The following is a 21,207-nucleotide window of genomic DNA, read 5'->3' on the forward strand; positions in this document are numbered from 1 at the left end:
TGAGTTGATTTAGTTTTCTTTTGTTTCAGATGATTTCGTTGATCAGCGCTGATTTTAAAAACATGTGATCGTCTTGATGTCTTCAAAGAATGCTATATACTAGCGAGCCGACGATTCAAAATGAAACAGTATTTCGAGGCGCGTGTGAGCACTCGGAGTGCGTCGGGAGCTTGTCCCACACTCCCAACACCTCCATGCCATTCAACTACACTGACGGCCATCATGGAATGGTGTGCATGTTTGAGACAACGACCGAGGACTTTATGGCATCGTCTCTTTTCCAAATGTGTGTGCTTTTTATGTACAGTGCCGTGTTTGTGGTAGCCCTCGTGGGCAACGGGCTAGTGTGTTTCGTGGTGCAAACTTCGCCGCGCATGAAAACGGTGACGAACTACTTTATAGTGAATTTAGCGGTTGGGGACATTCTGATGACGCTGTTTTGCGTGCCGTTCTCGTTCGTGTCGATGCTAGTGTTGCGCTACTGGCCCTTCGGCGCTGTCATGTGCAAGGTGGTGAACTACTCGCAGGCCGTGTCCGTGCTCGTGTCCGCGTACACGCTGCTCGCCATCTCCATTGACCGCTACATGGCCATCATGCGGCCTCTGAAGCCCAGGCTTGGAAAGGCCACTGCCAAACTTGTGGTAGCTGGCGTGTGGTGCGGTGCATTAGCCACCGCTGCTCCTATACCGATCGTGTCTAATTTGCAACGTCCTTCGCTTTGGCATGAAGCGTGCGAAATGTAAGTTAAATGCTGTATAGCCAAACTTCTGTTTCTGTAACAAAAAACGCTCTGTACAACGGCCTGTTCAAAAAATACCTATGCAATCCAATTTAAACTGGCGTGAGTCATACTAACTTTTAGTCGTCCCGCGCGTCATATTTCGGAGAGCCTAGGTATCCATTTTCAAGCACTAGCAATGCATGAGTACCGTTCACAATAGCTGCGCGCCGCGTACTGTACAAAAACTTTGTCACTGGCCTTTCACTTTAGATTCTCTACCCTTTGAGGCTAACGTAGCCAAGTGTAGGTTGTAGGAAATATGACCCGATTTTTATAGTAATTGTGAATATTAAACACATTTAGTGACGTCTGCGGCGAGCTTTGGGCGAGCGCTGAGCAGAGTTCGCAGTACACGTGCGCTCTGTTAGCGCTGCAGTTCGCACTGCCGCTGTGCGCACTCGTATGCACGTACGCGCGCATCGCGCACGCCGTGTGGGGCGGCCGCCCGCCCGGCGAGGCGCAGAGCGCACGCGATACGCGTATGCATCGCTCCAAGCGTAAGGTGAGCACAACTCCTCAATACTCGATGTGTTTAATACAAGTAGGCCATGAGTTTTTATGGCCATTGTGGCACAACACAACGTTCATATTTCGCCGGCTGAGAATACGTTTGTGCCATATCCGTTTTTGAGCAAAATCGTTTTTTAATGATTTCTAAAATAACAAAAATTATGCTATAATTGACACTAATCGGTTTTTGGAAAAACATATTTTTCAAAAATGTTGTACCATATCCGCATTTTACTATAGGATAATTACACTCTGTTAGCAGAAACTTATCACAAAAGTGTGACATATCCAAAACTTTTGTGTCATAATTATCATACATTCTATTTACGTTTAACATTTATTCACCAAAAACGGATATGGCAATAAAAAAGTGCTTTTATTTCATGATTACCACTATATTCACAATATTTGTATAGTACTATAAATAGTAAACATATGTGCCTAAATGATAAATAAGTTCAATATTTCCTAAATGTAAAATTTTTCGAGAAAAATATTTTTTTTGCTTCTTTTCGTTCTCCTGTAAACCAATGTAAGTGGCGTGTGGCACAAACGTATTCTCACCCAGCGATTTTCGTTATTATAACAAAAAGCTAATAGCAAGGTCTACGGGAATGTATTAAGATAGAAATAAATACCTAATACTCAAAAGTGGTCAATTAAACAATATATAGAGTCGGACCACACTAATTTTGCACCGACAGGCAGTGATAATTCATACATACATACGTAAGCGCAATACTAAACTTGACATAGCAATTGACAAATTTAGCGTGGCTGACCACGTATCCAGTAGAGTCTGAACTCTACCTAGTAGGTATTAAAGGCATTTACGAAACTTAGAATTAAAGTAATTGAGCTTATCGATTTCATTAGTTCGAGCGAGGGTAACACTGGTGGTGAATGTAAATCGTTGAATTTTATCTATTTAACTCATACTAAGTAATTCACCACTACTGTGCCGCCTAATGCTTTACCTACCAGTGATAAGCGATTGACATGACGAAACAATATATTGTTCGTGTTACCGATTTAGCGATGGAACCCTAATAATGTGCCAAATAGCTCGGTAAGCCAACCGACAATCTTCCGCCGTCGCCTGCTAGCAATATTGCGATTGGTATTTTCTTCAGGTATATATTTGTGTTTATCCAATTCAGACCAAGTTTCAGATTTCTGTTGTATTTAGATGTCTATCATTTAAAGAACAATAGCCGTCCAAAGACGGTAGTTGATAACAAAGGTTTGAAACGCTTGTAATTTGTATTAATTCTGTTATCCTTTCCAGATGATCAAAATGATGGTAACAGTTGTCGCTGTGTTTACGATTTCCTGGTTGCCACTCAACGTTTTTATTGTAAGTATTTATAGTCCAATTCATATTATTACAAAAAGTTTAGGATTCAAATTTTAAAAGGCGATTATGGTTTTGTTAGGATTGCCGCGCGAAACGCAGTGCGAGTCGTTTTAAGGTTCTATAATATTAATCTCTGTCTTATCTTGGGAGAAACCGAGGGTTTTGCCTGTGCAATTGCGGACGAAGTTTTCATGACGAATAACTACCGGAATAATATCCTGAAGGACGGCACGGTTGACATTTAAAGCGTACTATCCAATTTCACGCCAATGGTTTTTTAGCGGGGTTTTACTTTATGATATCGATCTTGTCGTTTTTTCCCAACGAACCTTAACTTTTTAGTTTTATTTTAAAAGTCGATCGATCTAATAAGCATACATCTTTTACAAGAACCATAAAGGATGAGTCACGCTAGACCGGGTCGGGGCCGGGCCGGAGCTTCCGGCCCTTGATTTTTATGGAAAGTGCCACGTGATCACGATCAGCCGTCATAGAATATTATGACATGTTGGACGTCTCGGCCCGGTCTAGCGTGAATCATCCTTAAATCAAATTATTTATTGAAAGTGAAATCGACAGAAATTTTCATCTTAAGTTCCTATAAGTTTTAAATCAGACTCCACTTACTAAACTCTCTAATTTGCAATGTTTTGTAAACGAAATTATTGACTCGTACGTTTTTTCAGGTGTTATGGACGACGCACGAGAGCGACGCGGAGTGGGGCGCGTGGCCGGGCATGCCGTACGTGTGGTTCGCGAGCCACTGGCTGGCCATGAGCCACTCCTGTTACAACCCCATCATCTACTGCTACATGAACGCGCGCTACCGCCGCGGGTTCAAACAGGTCTGCATCTTGTATTGTGGCACAGGTGTTGTGGACGACGCACGAGAGCGACGCGGAGTGAGGCGCGTGGCCGGGCATGCCGTACGTGTGGTTCGCGAGCCACTGGCTGGCCATGAGCCACTCCTGCTACAACCCCATCATCTACTGCTACATGAACGCGCGCTACCGCCGCGGGTTCAAACAGGTCTGCATCTTGTATTGTGGCACAGGTGTTGTGGACGACGCACGAGAGCGACGCGGAGTGAGGCGCGTGGCCGGGCATGCCGTACGTGTGGTTCGCGAGCCACTGGCTGGCCATGAGCCACTCCTGCTACAACCCCATCATCTACTGCTACATGAACGCGCGCTACCGCCGCGGGTTCAAACAGGTCTGCATCTTGTATTGTGGCACAGGTGTTGTGGACGACGCACGAGAGCGACGCGGAGTGGGGCGCGTGGCCGGGCATGCCGTACGTGTGGTTCGCGAGCCACTGGCTGGCCATGAGCCACTCCTGCTACAACCCCATCATCTACTGCAGCGGTCGGCAACCTGCGGCCCGTGAACCTGTCACTTGCGGCCGGCGAGCCTCCCTGGCTATTTGGTAAGTAATATTGACAAACGACAATGTCTAATAAAGTCATAAATATTAACAAAATACGGCCCGCGTCAACTTCGTTAACTACTATGTGGCCCTTGGCTGCTAAAAGGTTGCCGACCGCTGATCTATTGCTACATGAACGTGCGCTACCGCCGAGGTTTCAAACAGGTCTCCGTTCTCCGTCCGTAGACGACGCGCATAACAATGGAATGTCAAGCACGAACATTTCATCTGGTTTACAAGCCATTGCTGAACGCGCACTGTCACTGTTGGTTCCACCTGGTCTCTACTTTTTTATACACAGTAAAAAATATGTCCATTTAATCCCATGAAAAACACATGTTTAAAAGGACTATTATAGCATTTGGGGCGTTAATGCGAAGAAAAAGGATAAAGATGCGATAAAGGATTTGTGATTTTCCTAAAGTTTTTAAAAATTACGAAGCTCTATCAATCTACTGTAAACTAATTCAAGTAACAAGAATTTAGTTAGCAGTGCGTCGCGATCGTAAATATCGAGTTTGAGCTTTTCGATCCCATGTCAATACGTGAATTGTATATTGACAGAAGACCCAGCGGTGATTGCAAGATTGGGTAAACACACTTGTGCTTTATATTATAGTGTAGGAACCACAGAGGTTCCAACCCGCACTGGCCGTTTCTTTGCCATACTTATGTCGACAGCGACACGTCAGTTAGAAAATTCATTTATGTTCAATGCAAATTATTTACGTTTATCCTATTAGTTATAGTTATTTAAATACAGTTTATGAACCATACTCGGTGGTTTGATTGTGAAACCACATTGGTGACCACGACTAAAAGCACAAAAACGATGTCGGACGATAACGACAACAATAGTGATGTGACGGTACCTCCGGCAGTGCAAGCAGAGAATCCACCATCAACCAGTGCAATTCCAACGACCGGCGTTTTCCGGGTCGGCATACGTGTTCCTCCATTTTGGCCCGAAGAGCCGGCGGTATGGTTCGCGCAACTCGAAAGTCAGTTTACTTTATCCGGAATCACCAGCGATACAACAAAATTCTATCATGTCATTGGAAAACTCGACCCACAGTTTGCGATTGAAGTAAAGGATATAATCTTATCACCACCTGAATCAAATAAGTATGATAAACTGAAGACAGAATTAATTAGACGATTATCAGTCTCTCAGGAGCAAAAAATTAGACAACTGATGCTGCACGAAGAACTCGGCGATCGCAAGCCCACACAATTTCTGAGGCATTTACGAAGTTTAGCTGGACCATCAGTTCCTGATGACTTCTTACGTCAAGTTTGGTCCGGCCGTTTACCCAATAATGTACAAACTATTGTGGCGTCGCAACCAAGACTTCCACTCGATGATATAGCAGAGTTAGCCGACCGAATCCAAGAACTGGCACCAAGTTCGAGGCACGTAGCCAGCACATCAGCCGAACCGACGGGTGCCGTCTCAGAATTAAGTCGACGCGTTGATCAGCTAGCCCAACAAGTGGAAGCTTTACTCAGTGAGGACAATATGCAACGCCGAGGTAGACAACAGACTCGACTCTATCAATCTCAGAACCGAAACGCGTCTCGATCGAAATCTCGCCAACGCTCTACATACACTCGCCGTGACGTTCCTGAAGGATTCACTGTTTGCTGGTACCACTATAATTTTGGTTCTAAGGCAACAAACTGCGTGGAGCCATGTACATTCAAGTCGGGAAACATTCAGGGCAGGCAATAGTGGCCGAGAACGTCTGCCCCATTTCGTCAGGCCGTCTATTCATGACAGATCGTACAACAAAAACCCAATATCTAATCGACACGGGTTCAGACCTGTGCGTATTTCCACGGTTACTTGTCAACGAACGACGAAAGAAAACTGATTATGAATTATACGCCGCCAACAGTACGGTAATCGCAACGTATGGTTATATTACTTTACACCTCGATTTCGGCCTGCGACGAATTTTTGAATGGCGATTTACAGTAGCTGATGTCTCGAAGCCTATTATTGGCGTTGATTTTTTGATCTTTTACAATTTGCTCGTCGACTGCCGCAATCAAAAGCTTATCGACAAAACTACTTCTCTCTTTACTGACGCACAGCAAGTCAGCGCGGCTGAAACTATATCATCGATTCGCACGACCTCGACTAACGACTCCATGTATACGCTGCTTCTGCGCGACTTCCCGGATATCACTCGCCCCGCCGGTAAACTAGGTGCCCCTAAGCACGATACAGTGCATCATATAAGGACAACACCTGGACCCCCGGTCTCCAGCCGCCCTCGACGTCTGGATCCTGAGCGCTTAAAGATTGCTAAAAAAGAATTCGATGACATGCTGCAGAACGGCACAGCTCGCAGATCAGAGAGTCCATGGTCGTCACCTTTACATCTGGTGCGCAAGAAAAACAATGAGTGGAGACCTTGTGGAGACTATAGGGCGCTTAATGCTCGAACTATACCCGACCAGTACCCTGTTCGTCACATACAAGATTTCGCTTATATGCTAGCAGGCAAAAACATATTTTCCACCATAGACCTAATCAAAGCCTACAATCAAATACGCGTATATGGACCGGATATTCCCAAAACATCGATAACGACACCGTTCGGAATGTTCGAATTTCCCTTTATGACTTTTGGATTGCGTAACGCAGCCCAAACATTCCAAAGGTTCATGGATGAACTCCTTCGTGGATTCGACTTTGCCTACGGTTACCTAGACGACATTTTGATCTCCTCATCCTCAGAAATCGAACATAAAGAGCATCTGAGTCAGCTCTTCAGACGACTTTAAGACTACGGTGTTTTGATCAACACTTCGAAGTGTGTCTTTGGACAATCTGAGGTAACCTTCCTAGGATATCGCGTCTCAGCACAGGGCATAAGTCCATTGGAGTCGAAGGTGCAAGCTATTAACGACTTCCCAGCACCGCAAACCGTTAAGGAATTACGAAGGTATTTGGGTATGCTTAATTTCTATAGGCGGTTTGTTCCAGGAGCAGCTAAAATATTGGCACCACTTACCGCCTTGCTCGCTGGAGATCCGAAAGCATCAACACCTATTGTTTGGACCCCAGCGCTGCGTGAGACATTCCAACTGAGTAAGTCACATCTGTCAAAGGCTACTTTATTGGCCCACCCAGACTCTGACGCAGAGCTGGCTTTACAAACGGATGCATCAGATGTCGCCATTGGAGCTGTACTTCAACAACGCAAAAACGGATTGTGGGAACCATTGGCTTTCTTCTCCAAGAAGCTAAATTCAGCTCAACAAAAATATAGCCCATACGATCGAGAGTTACTCGCGATATATGAAGCCATCAAGTATTTCCGATATATGGTAGAAGCCCGCTCATTCACAATCCTAACTGATCACAAACCACTAACGTTTGCCTTCATGACAAACCGCGACAAGTGCTCACCGAGACAATTCAGGTATTTGGATTTTATATCCCAATTTTCGACAGATATCCGATTTGTGTCTGGGAAGGATAACATAGTGGCTGACGCTCTCTCCAGAATCGAGGAGCTTACTACATTCTTAGATTATCAAGCCCTCGCGGAAGCCCAGACAAGCGACACTGAACTGTCGGAGCTTCTACAAGGCGGATCTTCACTTCAGCTGCAAAAGATTACATCCTCAGTCTCAGGTGCACAAATTTACTGTGATGTTTCTACATCGAAACCAAGACCATTTCTTACATTAGCATTTCGTCGACAAATCTTCGATTCACTTCATAACCTTAGCCATCCTGGAGCAAAGGCAACTAGTCGCTTACTGACCCAAAGGTTTGTGTGGCCTGGCATTAAAAAAGATTGTATGCAGTGGGCAAAAGAATGTCAACAATGTCAGCGTAGCAAGGTCACAAGACACACTAATGCGCCCTTGGCAGAATTTAGCCTTCCGTCAGCACGCTTTCGCCACGTACATATCGACATAGTGGGCCCTTTACCACTGTCATCAGGTTTCAGGTATTATCTAACAATCGTTGACCGCTTCACTCGTTGGCCTGAGGCTTACCCATTACAAGACATCACAGCAGACACCTGCGCCGCGGCCTTCGTTGGAGGCTGGATTGCACGATTCGGCTGCCCAGAACGAATAACTACCGACCGCGGACGTCAATTTGAGTCACAACTGTTCAAAAAGATCTCCGCACTCATGGGTTCGACTCATTTAACCACCACAGCTTATCATCCGGCTGCTAACGGTCTCGTGGAAAGGCTCCATAGACAACTTAAGGCCGCCATTATGTGTCACGCTACAACTCAGTGGACAGAAGCGCTTCCCTTAGTGCTACTGGGCATTAGAAGCGCATGGAAAGAAGATCTAAATAGCTCTCCTGCTGAACTGCTATATGGCGAACCACTTACATTACCAGGTCAGTTCTTCTCTTCCTCTTCTTCAGAGTCAGTAGTAGACATCTGCGATTTTGCCAGTCGCCTTCGAAAGCACATGAGCCAACTTTCTCCGCAGCCAACATCATGGCACACGAGCTCCAACCGTCCCTTTTACATTCCGAAAGACTTGAAGGATTCTGCATATGTATTTTTGCGTCAAGGTCCAGAACGACGATCTCTGGAAGCACCATACCAAGGACCGTTCAAGGTATTGCGCCATGGAGTTAAAACCTTCGATATTGAAGTCAACGGAAAAGCAATCAAGGTTACAATCGACCGATTGAAACCAGCATATTTAGCTAGAGATGATTTCGCACCTTTCTCATCACCTGTGCGTACAGGCGACGAAACAGCTTCAGATAGCTCTGATTCAAATCATGGTGCAGATGCAGATGATCAAACGTCACCAGATCAGGGCTTAGCGCAAAGGACACGGAGTGGTCGGCATGTACGATTCCCTGCTCACCTGCAAGAATATTATCGACCGTAGCCACGGTCTAGGGGGGGAGTATTGTAGGAACCACAGAGGTTCCAACCCGCACTGGCCGTTTCTTTGCCATACTTATGTCGACAGCGACACGTCAGTTAGAAAATTCATTTATGTTCAATGCAAATTATTTACGTTTATCCTATTAGTTATAGTTATTTAAATACAGTTTATGAACCATACTCGGTGGTTTGATTGTGAAACCACAATAGTAAAATGATTTACCTACTGTAAAAACCGCCCACAAATATTGGGTTTCTACCCAGATACTAATAAATTAAAAAAATCACCCAAGTGCGAGTCGGACTCGCGTTCAAGGGCTCCGTAAATTAAGTCCGACTCACGCTTGACTGCACATTTCTAATAGGTTTTCCTGTCATCTATAGGTAAAGAGCTATTTAGTGTATTTTGTTCTAAATTTTAGATCCAGTAGTTTTGGAGATACGAGGGGGGGGGGGATGGTCGGACAGACAGACGGACGCACGAGTGATCCTATAATGGTTCCGTTTTTTATCTTTTGAGGTACGGACTATTATATAATCTGTGGTACGGAATAAAGAGTGTTCTATCTATTGTATCTTTCTAATCTACCAGAAGGTAGTTATGTGAAGTATTTATTTTTGCATGTTTGTGTAAAACATGACCGAGAAACATTAGAGCCACGTAATAAAAAACACTTTTAAACATAAAAGCAAAATATTCATACGGTACGTGTTAATCTTATGAAATACTGGCCCGCAACCGTCAGGGATGATGACACATGTTGAATTTTATAACGAAATCTAGTAAATAGCAAATGAGCAATTTATCACAATAATGTGAATATTAAAATAAAATACGGAAATGTTACAAAAATACAGGACCTGAAAGTTTCATTATTCAAGATTTTTTTAACTTCCAAAACGATAAAAGTAAGGGTACCATTGTATGTTCACAACTTCAAGGGCGCTTAGAAAAACAAAACATACTGGGTAATTTTATCTTTCTCGGCATTAAATTTTTTTTTTATTCCATTCAGAGATCTAACGATAGTAAATGTTACCATACTGAATTGGCCTATCTATCAGCTTAGCACACAAAAAAATCAAGCATCTACCGCAATAATTCACGTCACCATAAATAAAAATCTCATCGTACTCGGCGATAGGTGAAAAATTAAAAAAAATCATAACTCCAAAAATACGAAAAATCGCGGAACATACATGGGGGTGATTCAGATAGCCCTCTAGGTCCTCTACCTCCCAGCTTCAGTATATCACTACTTCTTGGGACACCTTGTATAAACGTGAAAGACCTGACTGACTGACTTAAATCAACGCACACGGCACAGCCCAAACCGCTGGGACTAGAAAGTCCCAATTTGGCAAGTAGGTTCCTTATAAGGTCTAGGGGTCTACTAAGAAAGGATTTTACATAATTCATCCCCTAAAGGGGTGAAATGGGGGTCCAAAGTTTGTATGGGGAAAATATACTAATCCACGGGTACGAAGTCGCGGGCAACAGCTAGTTAGCATATATTCTGGATGCGTATTAGTTTGCAGTTATTCACTTATTAATTTTGACTACCGTACCGTAATAATACCCATTTCGAACTTAACATCCAAATGAACCTATTTGATATTTACTTATTGAATTCATTCATTATTCTAAACAGGTTTAAATGTCAAGTTTTTTTTAGAGGGACACAGAAATGCTTTTATCCAAATACACGAGACAAAAGGCCAGGGGAGTTGTTGGTTGTTGGATACTCGCCCTAATGAACGAAGCGAGTAGCTTTTGATTAGAAGATAGAATCAACGCGAATGACGTGGATTTAAAAAATAAAAGCATTAAGTCAAAGTTTCAGTTAGTAGAAAATAACGATTTTGTTTTTTTAAGAACACAATCCATTTCCGTTTTTCTGATTTTCTATGGCGAATCCCGTTATTTTTAGTAGGGGTAAAACTTTAAACCCTGTAGACTGTCGATCCGTCTTGATCAAGGCCTGACTTACACAGGCACTATATTTCACGAATGAGTGGCGACATTTAGGACAAAATAACAAAAATGTAATACCTACTATACTATTACACTTTGGGGAAAAAAGCGTAGGTAGGTAAGTAGGTTAGGTTCGTTAGGTAGCTTCAGATGCCCGAAGGGCAAACCGCCCAGAAATAGGAGCCCCGCTTGCGGGGCTCCGTCTATTTAAGTTGTGAAGGAAATGTTTTGGTAAAGAAACACATGTAGTGCGGTGGGACCATGGTAAAAATAAATTAAATTGCAAACATTGTCAAACTCCGGTTACGTAGGCGACTATACTACTACATTGTTAAGATTATATTAAAAATAACTTTACCCTAAGTATATTTTTGCTAAAACGAGGCAATGTAATGATTTTAAGATAAATACATTATGTAAATTGATTAATTATGAGCTGTGTTTACCTATTTATGTGACTTAGAAATATGTTATATTTATGAATAAATTCGATCTGAAATAATACAAAACTCGACACGTGTTTCGTATTGTCAGGATTTGCTGGAGATATTGTTGTTCAAGATGTGATAAACGTGTTTTCAATTTCACGTGGGTACAAGTGGTTGCGTAAATAAAAATGTTTTATTCATAGATGCACTAGAACACGTGTAGAAAAGTAGAGATATAGTTTTCTGGTTTCCAAAAACAAGCCATTGTTTTAGAAAACCAGAAGTCTGGAACTGGCTTCACAATAACAAATTGGAGGTTAAGTACATTTTGAAATAGTTTTGGAAAGCCTCACTTTTGACACTGACAGTTCGGTATCGTAGGTACTGCTGTGGCTTCTTATAATCTTTGTGTCCTATCAAAAAAATTGTCGGCCTGAAGAAACTTCACTGTTGACACTGACATATCCGATCCATATCGTCTTTTTAGCAAATTGTTGACATGTCTTAAAGTTCGAATCAGGCCGACAATTTATTTGAAAGGGCTCGTGTGTTTCTTTTCAAACGATGTCCTTGAAATTCGATGACTGTCGGATTAAGTAAAATGTAGTTATACCTATAAATCCCTACTACTAGATTCAGGCTACGCATGCATACCTAAACCACCCTAAACCTAATGGCATGGACACAATCATGCGCAGGCTTTGATCTCGGACTGTCTAGAACACAAAATGACTAGTGTAATATTTTGCCTATATCTCTTTTAGTCTACATCGCAAACGGTCTAGAACACAAAATGACCACATATAGGTAGGTTAGGTTCGTTAGGTATCTTCAAATGGCCGAAGGCCAAACCGCACAGAAATAGGAGCCCCGCGGCAGCAACATCCGTCGACATCGCTAACGTAAAGATAAACAGACGAAATGTAGGTAAATAAAGGTCTAAATAATTGTAGTCATTTTGTGTTCTAGACCGTTTGCGATGTAGACTAAAAGGGATATAGGCAAAATATTACACTAGTCATTTTGTGTTCTAGACAGTCCGAGACCAACCCTAAGTAGGTACCTACCTGCTCATATTTAGCAAGAAAAATGCTGTGCAAGGCCGAGAATGGAAATAGTTTCCGAGATGCGTATTATGCGCAACCAGGGACCGGAACCGGTTACCTTAACCGGGGTTTTTCATAAGGTTATTTTAGAAGTGGTTATAAAAACCCCTACCATAACGGTAACCGTCTGATAAGGTAACACTTTGATTCGGTAACCGTATCAGATCGAGTTAACCCCTGTTACCGGTAACCGAAATAAAAACCCCGTCTATGCTGTTACCTCATAATAAGGTTTTGAACCAGTTCAAACGATTGTAAACTTTACGCAGACTTAAATTCAACTTATTATTGAATAACCGTGGTTGGCATGGGCGGTCTATGAAGCCTCCAGCACAAACAAGTTTTTTTGCCGGTAACTTCGCCATTCCTTTGTTTATCTTTATACCTGTGTGTTCCTATTGTTTTTGTCAATTCTAGTTTAGAAATTTTTAGAAAAGGGGTTGCAAGTAAACAACATCCTATCCTAGTAATATCTGCTATTATTTAGATATAGTTTATGCTACTTAGATTATTATTTTTATTTTCGGGTTCACACTTGATATGTACCTACAGATTAAAGACTGATTTAAAGAAAAATTTTCACCTAACTAGTAATTTTACTGGTACCTAGTTAGGTATAATTTATCTTAAGTGATTTAAAAAAAAACACTTTGTGATAAAGATACATGCGCTAGCGGATTGTGGTAGATATTTTACCATTGTTAACAAATGACATATGTACTAGTTATTATGAGCTTATTTTATAATAAGCAATTAAAGTCTATTTTTTTATTCGGTAGACTAAAATGACATTTCATAGTATGAAATGAAATGACACATGATGTTCATACTACGAAATGTCATTTTAGTCTACCGAATAAAAAATAGACTTTAGTTTAAAATGTTTTCAGATGCGGTGAGTTGTATGAGCTAAGTCGTAATTTACCTTGTAGCGCTTAATGCAGCGATCAGAAAATATATATCTATAGCAGTTATAAACTTATTTTAATACTACAAATCTTTCATTAATACCAGGGGGCTCAGCACGGTTCCATTTTTATCGACTATCACTATGCCCGTCACTTTCGCACTTACATACTTGTTAGAACGTGACAGGCATGGTGATAAACGATAAAAATGCGACCGTGCTACTAGGGCAGAATTCATTATACATATTCATTGGGTATCTATAACATTGGTAGGTGAAATAGTTTTGATTAAATTAAATAGATACATAATTACATACATACTTAGTAAGCAGTGTTGGGCATTCAAGAATAAAATCATTATTTAAATAAGAATTCCTAAGAATAAAATCATGTTGATTTTATTCCCGTCAAAATTATTCAAATAATTTTGATCGGAAATAATTCGTATGTGAAAAAATTGAATAAGAATAATCTCATTCTTAATCAAATAAATATAATCATGATTTTATATTCTAAATAATATTCCTGGATTAAACATGTATGTATGGGTGCCGTATAGGCGTTACGTATAGATAGAAGTAAATTAGACAAGAAACTATTATGTTTCTTGACTAATTTATACCTGATTTTATGCAATAAAATCTTACAAATTTAATTTACTGCCGCATAGTCTTGGTATTGGACGATACCCGTATTTATTTTAATGTGATAACTAAATCATCAGGTACAATTCAGCTGCTCTGAACGGATGGTGGATAGCGAAACTCTTCAATGGCTGTGCCTAAATTAATGTAAAAAATAAAAAACCGGCCAAGTGCGAGTCTGACTCGCGCAGGAAGGGTTCCGCACCATTAAGCAAAAACCAGCAAATAAATCACGTTTGTTGTATGGGAGCCCCACTAAGATATTTATTATATGCTGTTTTTAGTATTTGTTGTAATAGCAGCAACAGAAATTAATTATTTGTGAAAATTTCAACTGCCTAGCTATCACGGTTCATGAGATACAGCCTGGTGACAGACAGACGGATAGAGGAGTCTTAGTAATAGGGTCCCGTTTATACCCTTTGGGTACGGAACCCTGAAAAAGATGTTTTTAAAGGTAGGATAAGGAATGGCTTGATATGGTGTATTCCTATTTCTCCCCGCCGGGCACAGATGGGAATAGGCGCTTCATTTAAATCATTCCCATATGTCCCCGCCTCATGTATCGCGGCGATCACGTTGGGCAGGAACAAATGGGGAAAATACTCATGATTTTTTTCTGTTTTCGAATTATGTTTATAATGTAGGGTTTTTGGTATTTAGCATACCTATTTAATTCGTTTTTAAAGTTACGGGTAGTTTGAAATAAGACCTAGCATACCTACTTAATAAGTTTTTAAAGTTAAGGGTAGTTTGAAATTGAAGACTGTTATTGGTTGGGTATAAAAAGAAAGACACTTGGCGGACAGCTCTCTTTTGGTTGTTGAGTCCTGCTAGCGAACGGTTGTCATAAGACGAGATTATTGTGAATTGGAATAAGACAAGAAAATAAATGGATAAATATCTTCAAGGTGTTATTATTTTTACACTTCAGAAGTGTGCAGAACGTAAGTACACGCCTACTGCTATTACTTATTGATTTAGTGAGATAACTGATAACATGACCCTTATTCTGAGCTTGGAGATAATTAATTAACTATACGAAATTCTAATGGATTACGTAAGAAATATGGTACTGGTAACATTTTTATTTAATTTAAATGAGTACCTGCATCATTTATTAATAATATTATGATGATTATGATTATAGGCTATCTAATTGCATATCAGTTAAACTTAGGTTAGTTTGACCCATAAATGTAATTAAATGGACATAATATCAATGTGTAATCATAAGAATATATGCGTCAGTTTGTCGAGAATTCAAAGTATTTAACCACCATGCCACCGACAGCTAGGCATAATAATGTTCAGTTAACAAAATCAAGTACACGTGTTCTTCTTAATAAGTAGATACGTGACTGTAGTTATTAACTTCTTTGCTACTTACTTACCCACACACATGTGGGAATTAGGCAGAATATGTCAACACGTGGGTCTTGATATGTGTTGGTTGGAGTATTCAAGGGTGCCTTAATTTTCATTATTTCTTCACTACGGCGCATAGTTTCAGAGATAAATTGATATTTATGATTTATAACCAGGTCTCGCAATTTAATTGAAGATTTTGAGTTTTGATTTTGATCCTTAATGTTAAAATTTGTGGAATATAAGTAGATTGCTTACTATGCAAACGGGGCATTGAATTTTCAGTCATTTTTTTTGCTACGACGCATAGATTAAACATTATTTTGTCATATAATTCCTTTATAGTTTATAAGGTATTATGATATAGTATATAGGTATATGTAACACCGGATACTTTTACGTTTCATGCCGAGTTGTTGGAGAATATGGCTGACGATGACTCATGATGATCAACGGCGCTTGCGAACACCAGAAGCCTCGGTCTTCGCGAAAGGGAATGTAGCTGGAATAACAGCGGCAGTGAAAAAGGAATCCAGACCGAAGCAGAGTCCTGTTGTGAAAGTCAGGAGTAACCCCGCTTCGACAGCCTTAGCGAGAGGCACGCGCCACTGGACATCAGGTCATGTACACCTACTTTTACTATTATATTATGAATGAATTGATATGGTAATGTGTGTTAGATACCGTGAATTGCTTGACTTCATCTCGTTCATCGACATCTAGCACATATAACATAAGTATAAGATGAATATATTGCCAGAGGATAAGTTGAGAAAAATAAATTTGATGAACCGATAGAAACTATTACTTGTGTACCAATTATGAGAAATTTTTGCCTAAATATGTCAATGCGATATAATAACGCGTATATATCTTATCTTACGAAATAATAGATACGATCTATGAGTGGTTCTCAGCCGGTCAGGCCTTTGACCAACTTTTGTGATTTCTATTTGAACTGCAAGGAAGCTCCACATTTATAATGCCATCTGTTTATAAACAAAATTGGACAATAATTAGCTCATTAACGGCACATTTTCTGTGAATTGATTGATTTGTTGCTTTGTTTATTTATTGGTCGAGTATCGAGTAGGTATCGAGTATCGAGTATCGAGTATCGAGTATCGAGTATCGAGTATCGAGTATCGAGTATCGAGTATCGAGCATCGAGTATCGAGTATCGAGTATCGAGTATCTAGTATCGAGTATCTAGTATCGAGTATCTAGTATCGAGTATCTAGTATCGAGTATCTAGTATCGAGTATCTAGTATCGAGTATCTAGTATCGAGTATCTGGTATCGAGTATCTGGTATCGAGTATCTAGTATCGAGTATCTAGTATCGAGTATCTAGTATCGAGTATCTGGTATCGAGTATCTAGTATCGAGTATCTGGTATCGAGTATCTAGTATCGAGTATCTAGTATCGAGTATCTAGTATCGAGTATCTAGTATCGAGTATCTAGTATCGAGTATCTAGTATCGAGTATCTAGTATCGAGTATCTAGTATCGAGTATCTAGTATCGAGTATCTAGTATCGAGTATCTAGTATCTAGTATCGAGTATCTAGTATTGATAGTCATTTGGTTTCTTGAATTATAGTCATTTGGTTTATTGAATTATAGTCATTTGGTTTATTGAATTATAGTCATTTGGTTTATTGAATTATAGTCATTTGGTTTATTGAATTATAGTCATTTGTTTTATTGAATTATAGAGTCATTTGGTTTATTGAATTATAGAGTCATTTGGTTTATTGAATTATAGAGTCATTTGGTTTATTGAATTAGTCATTTGGTTTATTGAATTATAGAGTCATTTGGTTTATTGAATTATAGAGTCATTTGGTTTATTGAATTATAGAGTCATTTGGTTTATTGAATTATAGAGTCATTTGGTTTATTGAATTATAGAGTCATTTGGTTTATTGAATTATAGAGTCATTTGGTTTATTGAATTATAGAGTCATTTGGTTTATTGAATTATAGAGTCATTTGGTTTATTGAATTATAGAGTCATTTGGTTTATTGAATTATAGAGTCATTTGGTTTATTGAATTATAGAGTCATTTGGTTTATTGAATTATAGAGTCATTTGGTTTATTGAATTATAGTCATTTGGTTTATTGAATTATAGTCGTTTGGTTTATTGAATTATAGAGTCGTTTGGTTTATTGAATTATAGAGTCGTTTGGTTTATTGAATTATAGAGTCGTTTGGTTTATTGAATTATAGAGTCATTTGGTTTATTGAATTATAGAGTCATTTGGTTTATTGAATTATAGAGTCATTTGGTTTATTGAATTATAGAGTCATTTGGTTTATTGAATTATAGAGTCATTTGGTTTATTGAATTATAGAGTCATTTGGTTTATTGAATTATAGAGTCATTTGGTTTATTGAATTATAGAGTCATTTGGTTTATTGAATTATAGAGTCGTTTGGTTTATTGAATTATAGAGTCGTTTGGTTTATTGAATTATAGAGTCGTTTGGTTTATTGAATTATAGAGTCGTTTGGTTTATTGAATTATATAGTCGTTTGGTTTATTGAATTATTGAATTATAGAGTCATTTGGTTTATTGAATTATAGAGTCATTTGGTTTATTGAATTATAGTCATTTGGTTTATTGAATTATAGAGTCATTTGGTTTATTGAATTATAGAGTCATTTGGTTTATTGAATTATAGAGTCATTTGGTTTATTGAATTATAGAGTCATTTGGTTTATTGAATTATAGAGTCATTTGGTTTATTGAATTATAGAGTCATTTGGTTTATTGAATTATAGAGTCATTTGGTTTATTGAATTATAGAGTCATTTGGTTTATTGAATTATAGAGTCATTTGGTTTATTGAATTATAGAGTCATTTGGTTTATTGAATTATAGAGTCATTTGGTTTATTGAATTATAGAGTCATTTGGTTTATTGAATTATAGTCGTTTGGTTTATTGAATTAGAGTCGTTTGGTTTATTGAATTAGAGTCGTTTGGTTTATTGAATTAGAGTCGTTTGGTTTATTGAATTAGAGTCGTTTGGTTTATTGAATGATCGAGTCGTTTGGTTTATTGAATGATCGAGTCGTTTGGTTTATTGAATGATCGAGTCGTTTGGTTTATTGAATGATCGAGTCGTTTGGTTTATTGAATGATCGAGTCGTTTGGTTTATTGAATGATCGAGTCGTTTGGTTTATTGAATGATCGAGTCGTTTGGTTTATTGAATGATCGAGTCGTTTGGTTTATTGAATGATCGAGTCATTGGTTGATTGAATTATAGTCATAATTTATAGTCATTGGGCTTGAATTATAGTCATTGGGCTTGAATTATAGTCATTGGGCTTGAATTATAGTCATTGGTTGATTGAATTATAGAGTCATTGGTTGATTGAATTGTAGAGTCATTGGTTGATTGAATTGTAGAATCATTGGTTGATTGAATTGTAGAATCGTTGGTCGATTGAATTGTAGAATCGTTGGTTGATTGAATTGTAGAATCGTTGGTTGATTGAATTGTAGAATCGTTGGTCGATTGAATTGTAGAATCGTTGGTTGATTGAATTGTAGAATCGTTGGTTGATTGAATTGTAGAATCGTTGGTTGATTGAATTGTAGAATCGTTGGTTGATTGAATTGTAGAAGAATCGTTGGTTGATTGAATTGTAGAATCGTTGGTTGATTGAATTGTAGAATCGTTGGTTGATTGAATTGTAGAATCGTTGAATTATTGAATTGTAGAATCGTTGAATTATTGAATTGTAGAATCGTTGAATTATTGAATTGTAGAATCGTTGAATTATTGAATTGTAGAATCGTTGAATTATTGAATTGTAGAATCGTTGAATTATTGAATTGTAGAATCGTTGAATTATTGAATTGTAGAATCGTTGAATTATTGAATTGTAGAATCGTTGAATTATTGAATTGTAGAATCGTTGAATTATTGAATTGTAGAATCGTTGAATTATTGAATTGTAGAATCGTTGAATTATTGAATTGTAGAATCGTTGAATTATTGAATTGTAGAATCGTTGAATTATTGAATTGTAGAATCGTTGAATTATTGAATTATTGAATCATTGAATTATTGAATCATATTTTTAATTCATAGGTTACTGCAGTTAATGTTGCAGCATTACATTGAAATTATTTTAATATGATGATTTTAATATAAGCGATAATGAAGAGTGCATGGTTGAACCTGTAGAACTCACCACAATTAAACCGAGATCGAGGAGGATTGATGGCCTCTTATTGGTTATATTATTATGTTTAAATTAAGACTTGATAAAAATAGATGTACAATAATAAACATTATCTCATTACTAGATAAGCTGATATATTAAATAATGCATGAACTATAAAAAACTCGTCAAATAATAGTAGATTACCATTGAGGCAGTTTTTAAAAGAGATAATTTAATAATAAGAGATATTAATTTCAACTGGGAGGTTATTAAAGACACGTATTGCGGTAAAGAATTCACTTTTATACTTTTACTTATTGCCGAACTTGAAATTTGATAATTATATTTATACTAGTGCGCAAATCGTAATTAAAAGATTTATTCTTAATATTTTATGTTTACAAAAAGGCGAAGCTCCAGTATGTAGATCTCAATTAACGCAAGTATTTCCTTGAAGAAATCTCTGAGTGGATATTGGTGATACATATTGCGTGGGCAGTTTTCTTACAACCTAAACATAATTACAACGTCGTCGTAATCACCCCAGTAGTTAAATGATACCATATTTCAGTTACAAAATATGCGATTCCATGGTATACATTTTTGATTGTATTCTAGAACAAGTCTGAAGGTACGGATAGGTAAAACATCAGGTTTTTGCAGTTCTATCGTTTATGTCTGCCATGTAACATTTGAAACGTATAATTTATTTAATTCAACGTGTAGAGAAAATATTACTGGTCCTTTTTCTGCGGAAACACGCCTATTTAGGTGCTATGTTTATTCCCGAACTGCGGGATTTGGTATGCTATAAAGACGTTTAGTGAATTAATATACTGTTCAAGTCTTTCATAAAACAATATGCATATTAATCCCAACGCGTCTTGCAATTGATGGACTAAGTACTTTGTCAGCTTGGATAAATCCTAACAAGCTAGAATATACGACCTTCTCTGAAAACATTGGGAGGGGAGCTATTAGGTATAGGTTTTTAGTACCAGATGATTAATGCATTGATAATGGGAACATAATAGGTCAAGTTGTACACAATAATTACTTAATTATCGCTGTTATTCATCATAGTAATATTTTATAAATTATAGTCAGGGTTAAAGTTACTGAAAGGTTCTCGGGAAATATTCCTGTTTCAAGAGTGAGGTTTATAATTGAAGATTTCTTGACATGATAATGGAAAATGATGTTGAAGCCACGAGAATTTGATTTGATTCGTGTGCTGACACAGCTAAGTACTACCATTTTAGAAAAGATTTGAACTGGTTCATATTATATATGGCAGGAAGATTGATAGTGCTTCAGTCACGAGAATTGAATTGGTTCGTGTACTCTGTTGTTTCAGTCACGAGAATTGAATTGGTTCGTGTACTATCTACCTGCAGATAGAGATGATCATTACTCATGAAAATCGAATAATAAATGGCACTTAATGATCTGTTACCCTGAATTACTAGTCAAGGTGTACACTGTTGTGATTATTAACCCAATGTTGGATATTTTTAGCAAGTTGAGCGCCGCACCTCTACCGGCGTCCCCCGCCTCGCGCCGCCTGAGTCCGATGCGAGCCGTCTCCAGCAGCCGCCCCCCTCGCGCCGCCAGAGTCCGGTGCGAGTC

The 21,207-nt window shown here is 38.6% G+C and overlaps 3 protein-coding genes across 3 annotated transcripts in view; 2 read left to right on the forward strand and 1 right to left on the reverse strand.

The window, feature by feature from the left end:
- On the forward strand, positions 1-3,738 carry LOC134649761 (RYamide receptor-like). The gene is made up of 5 exons (XM_063504590.1): positions 1-739; positions 1,085-1,283; positions 2,580-2,648; positions 3,335-3,574; positions 3,703-3,738. The coding sequence occupies exons 1-5, from the start codon at positions 90-92 to the stop codon at positions 3,736-3,738; spliced, it is 1,194 nt and encodes a 397-aa protein (XP_063360660.1). The 5' UTR covers positions 1-89.
- LOC134649588 (major facilitator superfamily domain-containing protein 9-like) overlaps positions 1-21,207 on the reverse strand; it is a 336,592-nt gene that overhangs the window by 221,914 nt on the left and 93,471 nt on the right. The window lies entirely within an intron of this gene.
- Positions 3,525-21,207, forward strand: part of LOC134649640 (RYamide receptor-like) — a 25,738-nt gene continuing 8,055 nt past the window's right edge. The window contains exon 1 of the mRNA XM_063504479.1: positions 3,525-3,861. Coding sequence (XP_063360549.1) covers positions 3,754-3,861 — 108 coding nt within the window. The 5' untranslated portion in view covers positions 3,525-3,753. The remainder of the gene's footprint in view (positions 3,862-21,207) is intronic.

Source organism: Cydia amplana, chromosome 7, assembly GCF_948474715.1.
Source record: "Cydia amplana chromosome 7, ilCydAmpl1.1, whole genome shotgun sequence".
Lineage (NCBI taxonomy): Eukaryota > Metazoa > Arthropoda > Insecta > Lepidoptera > Tortricidae > Cydia > Cydia amplana.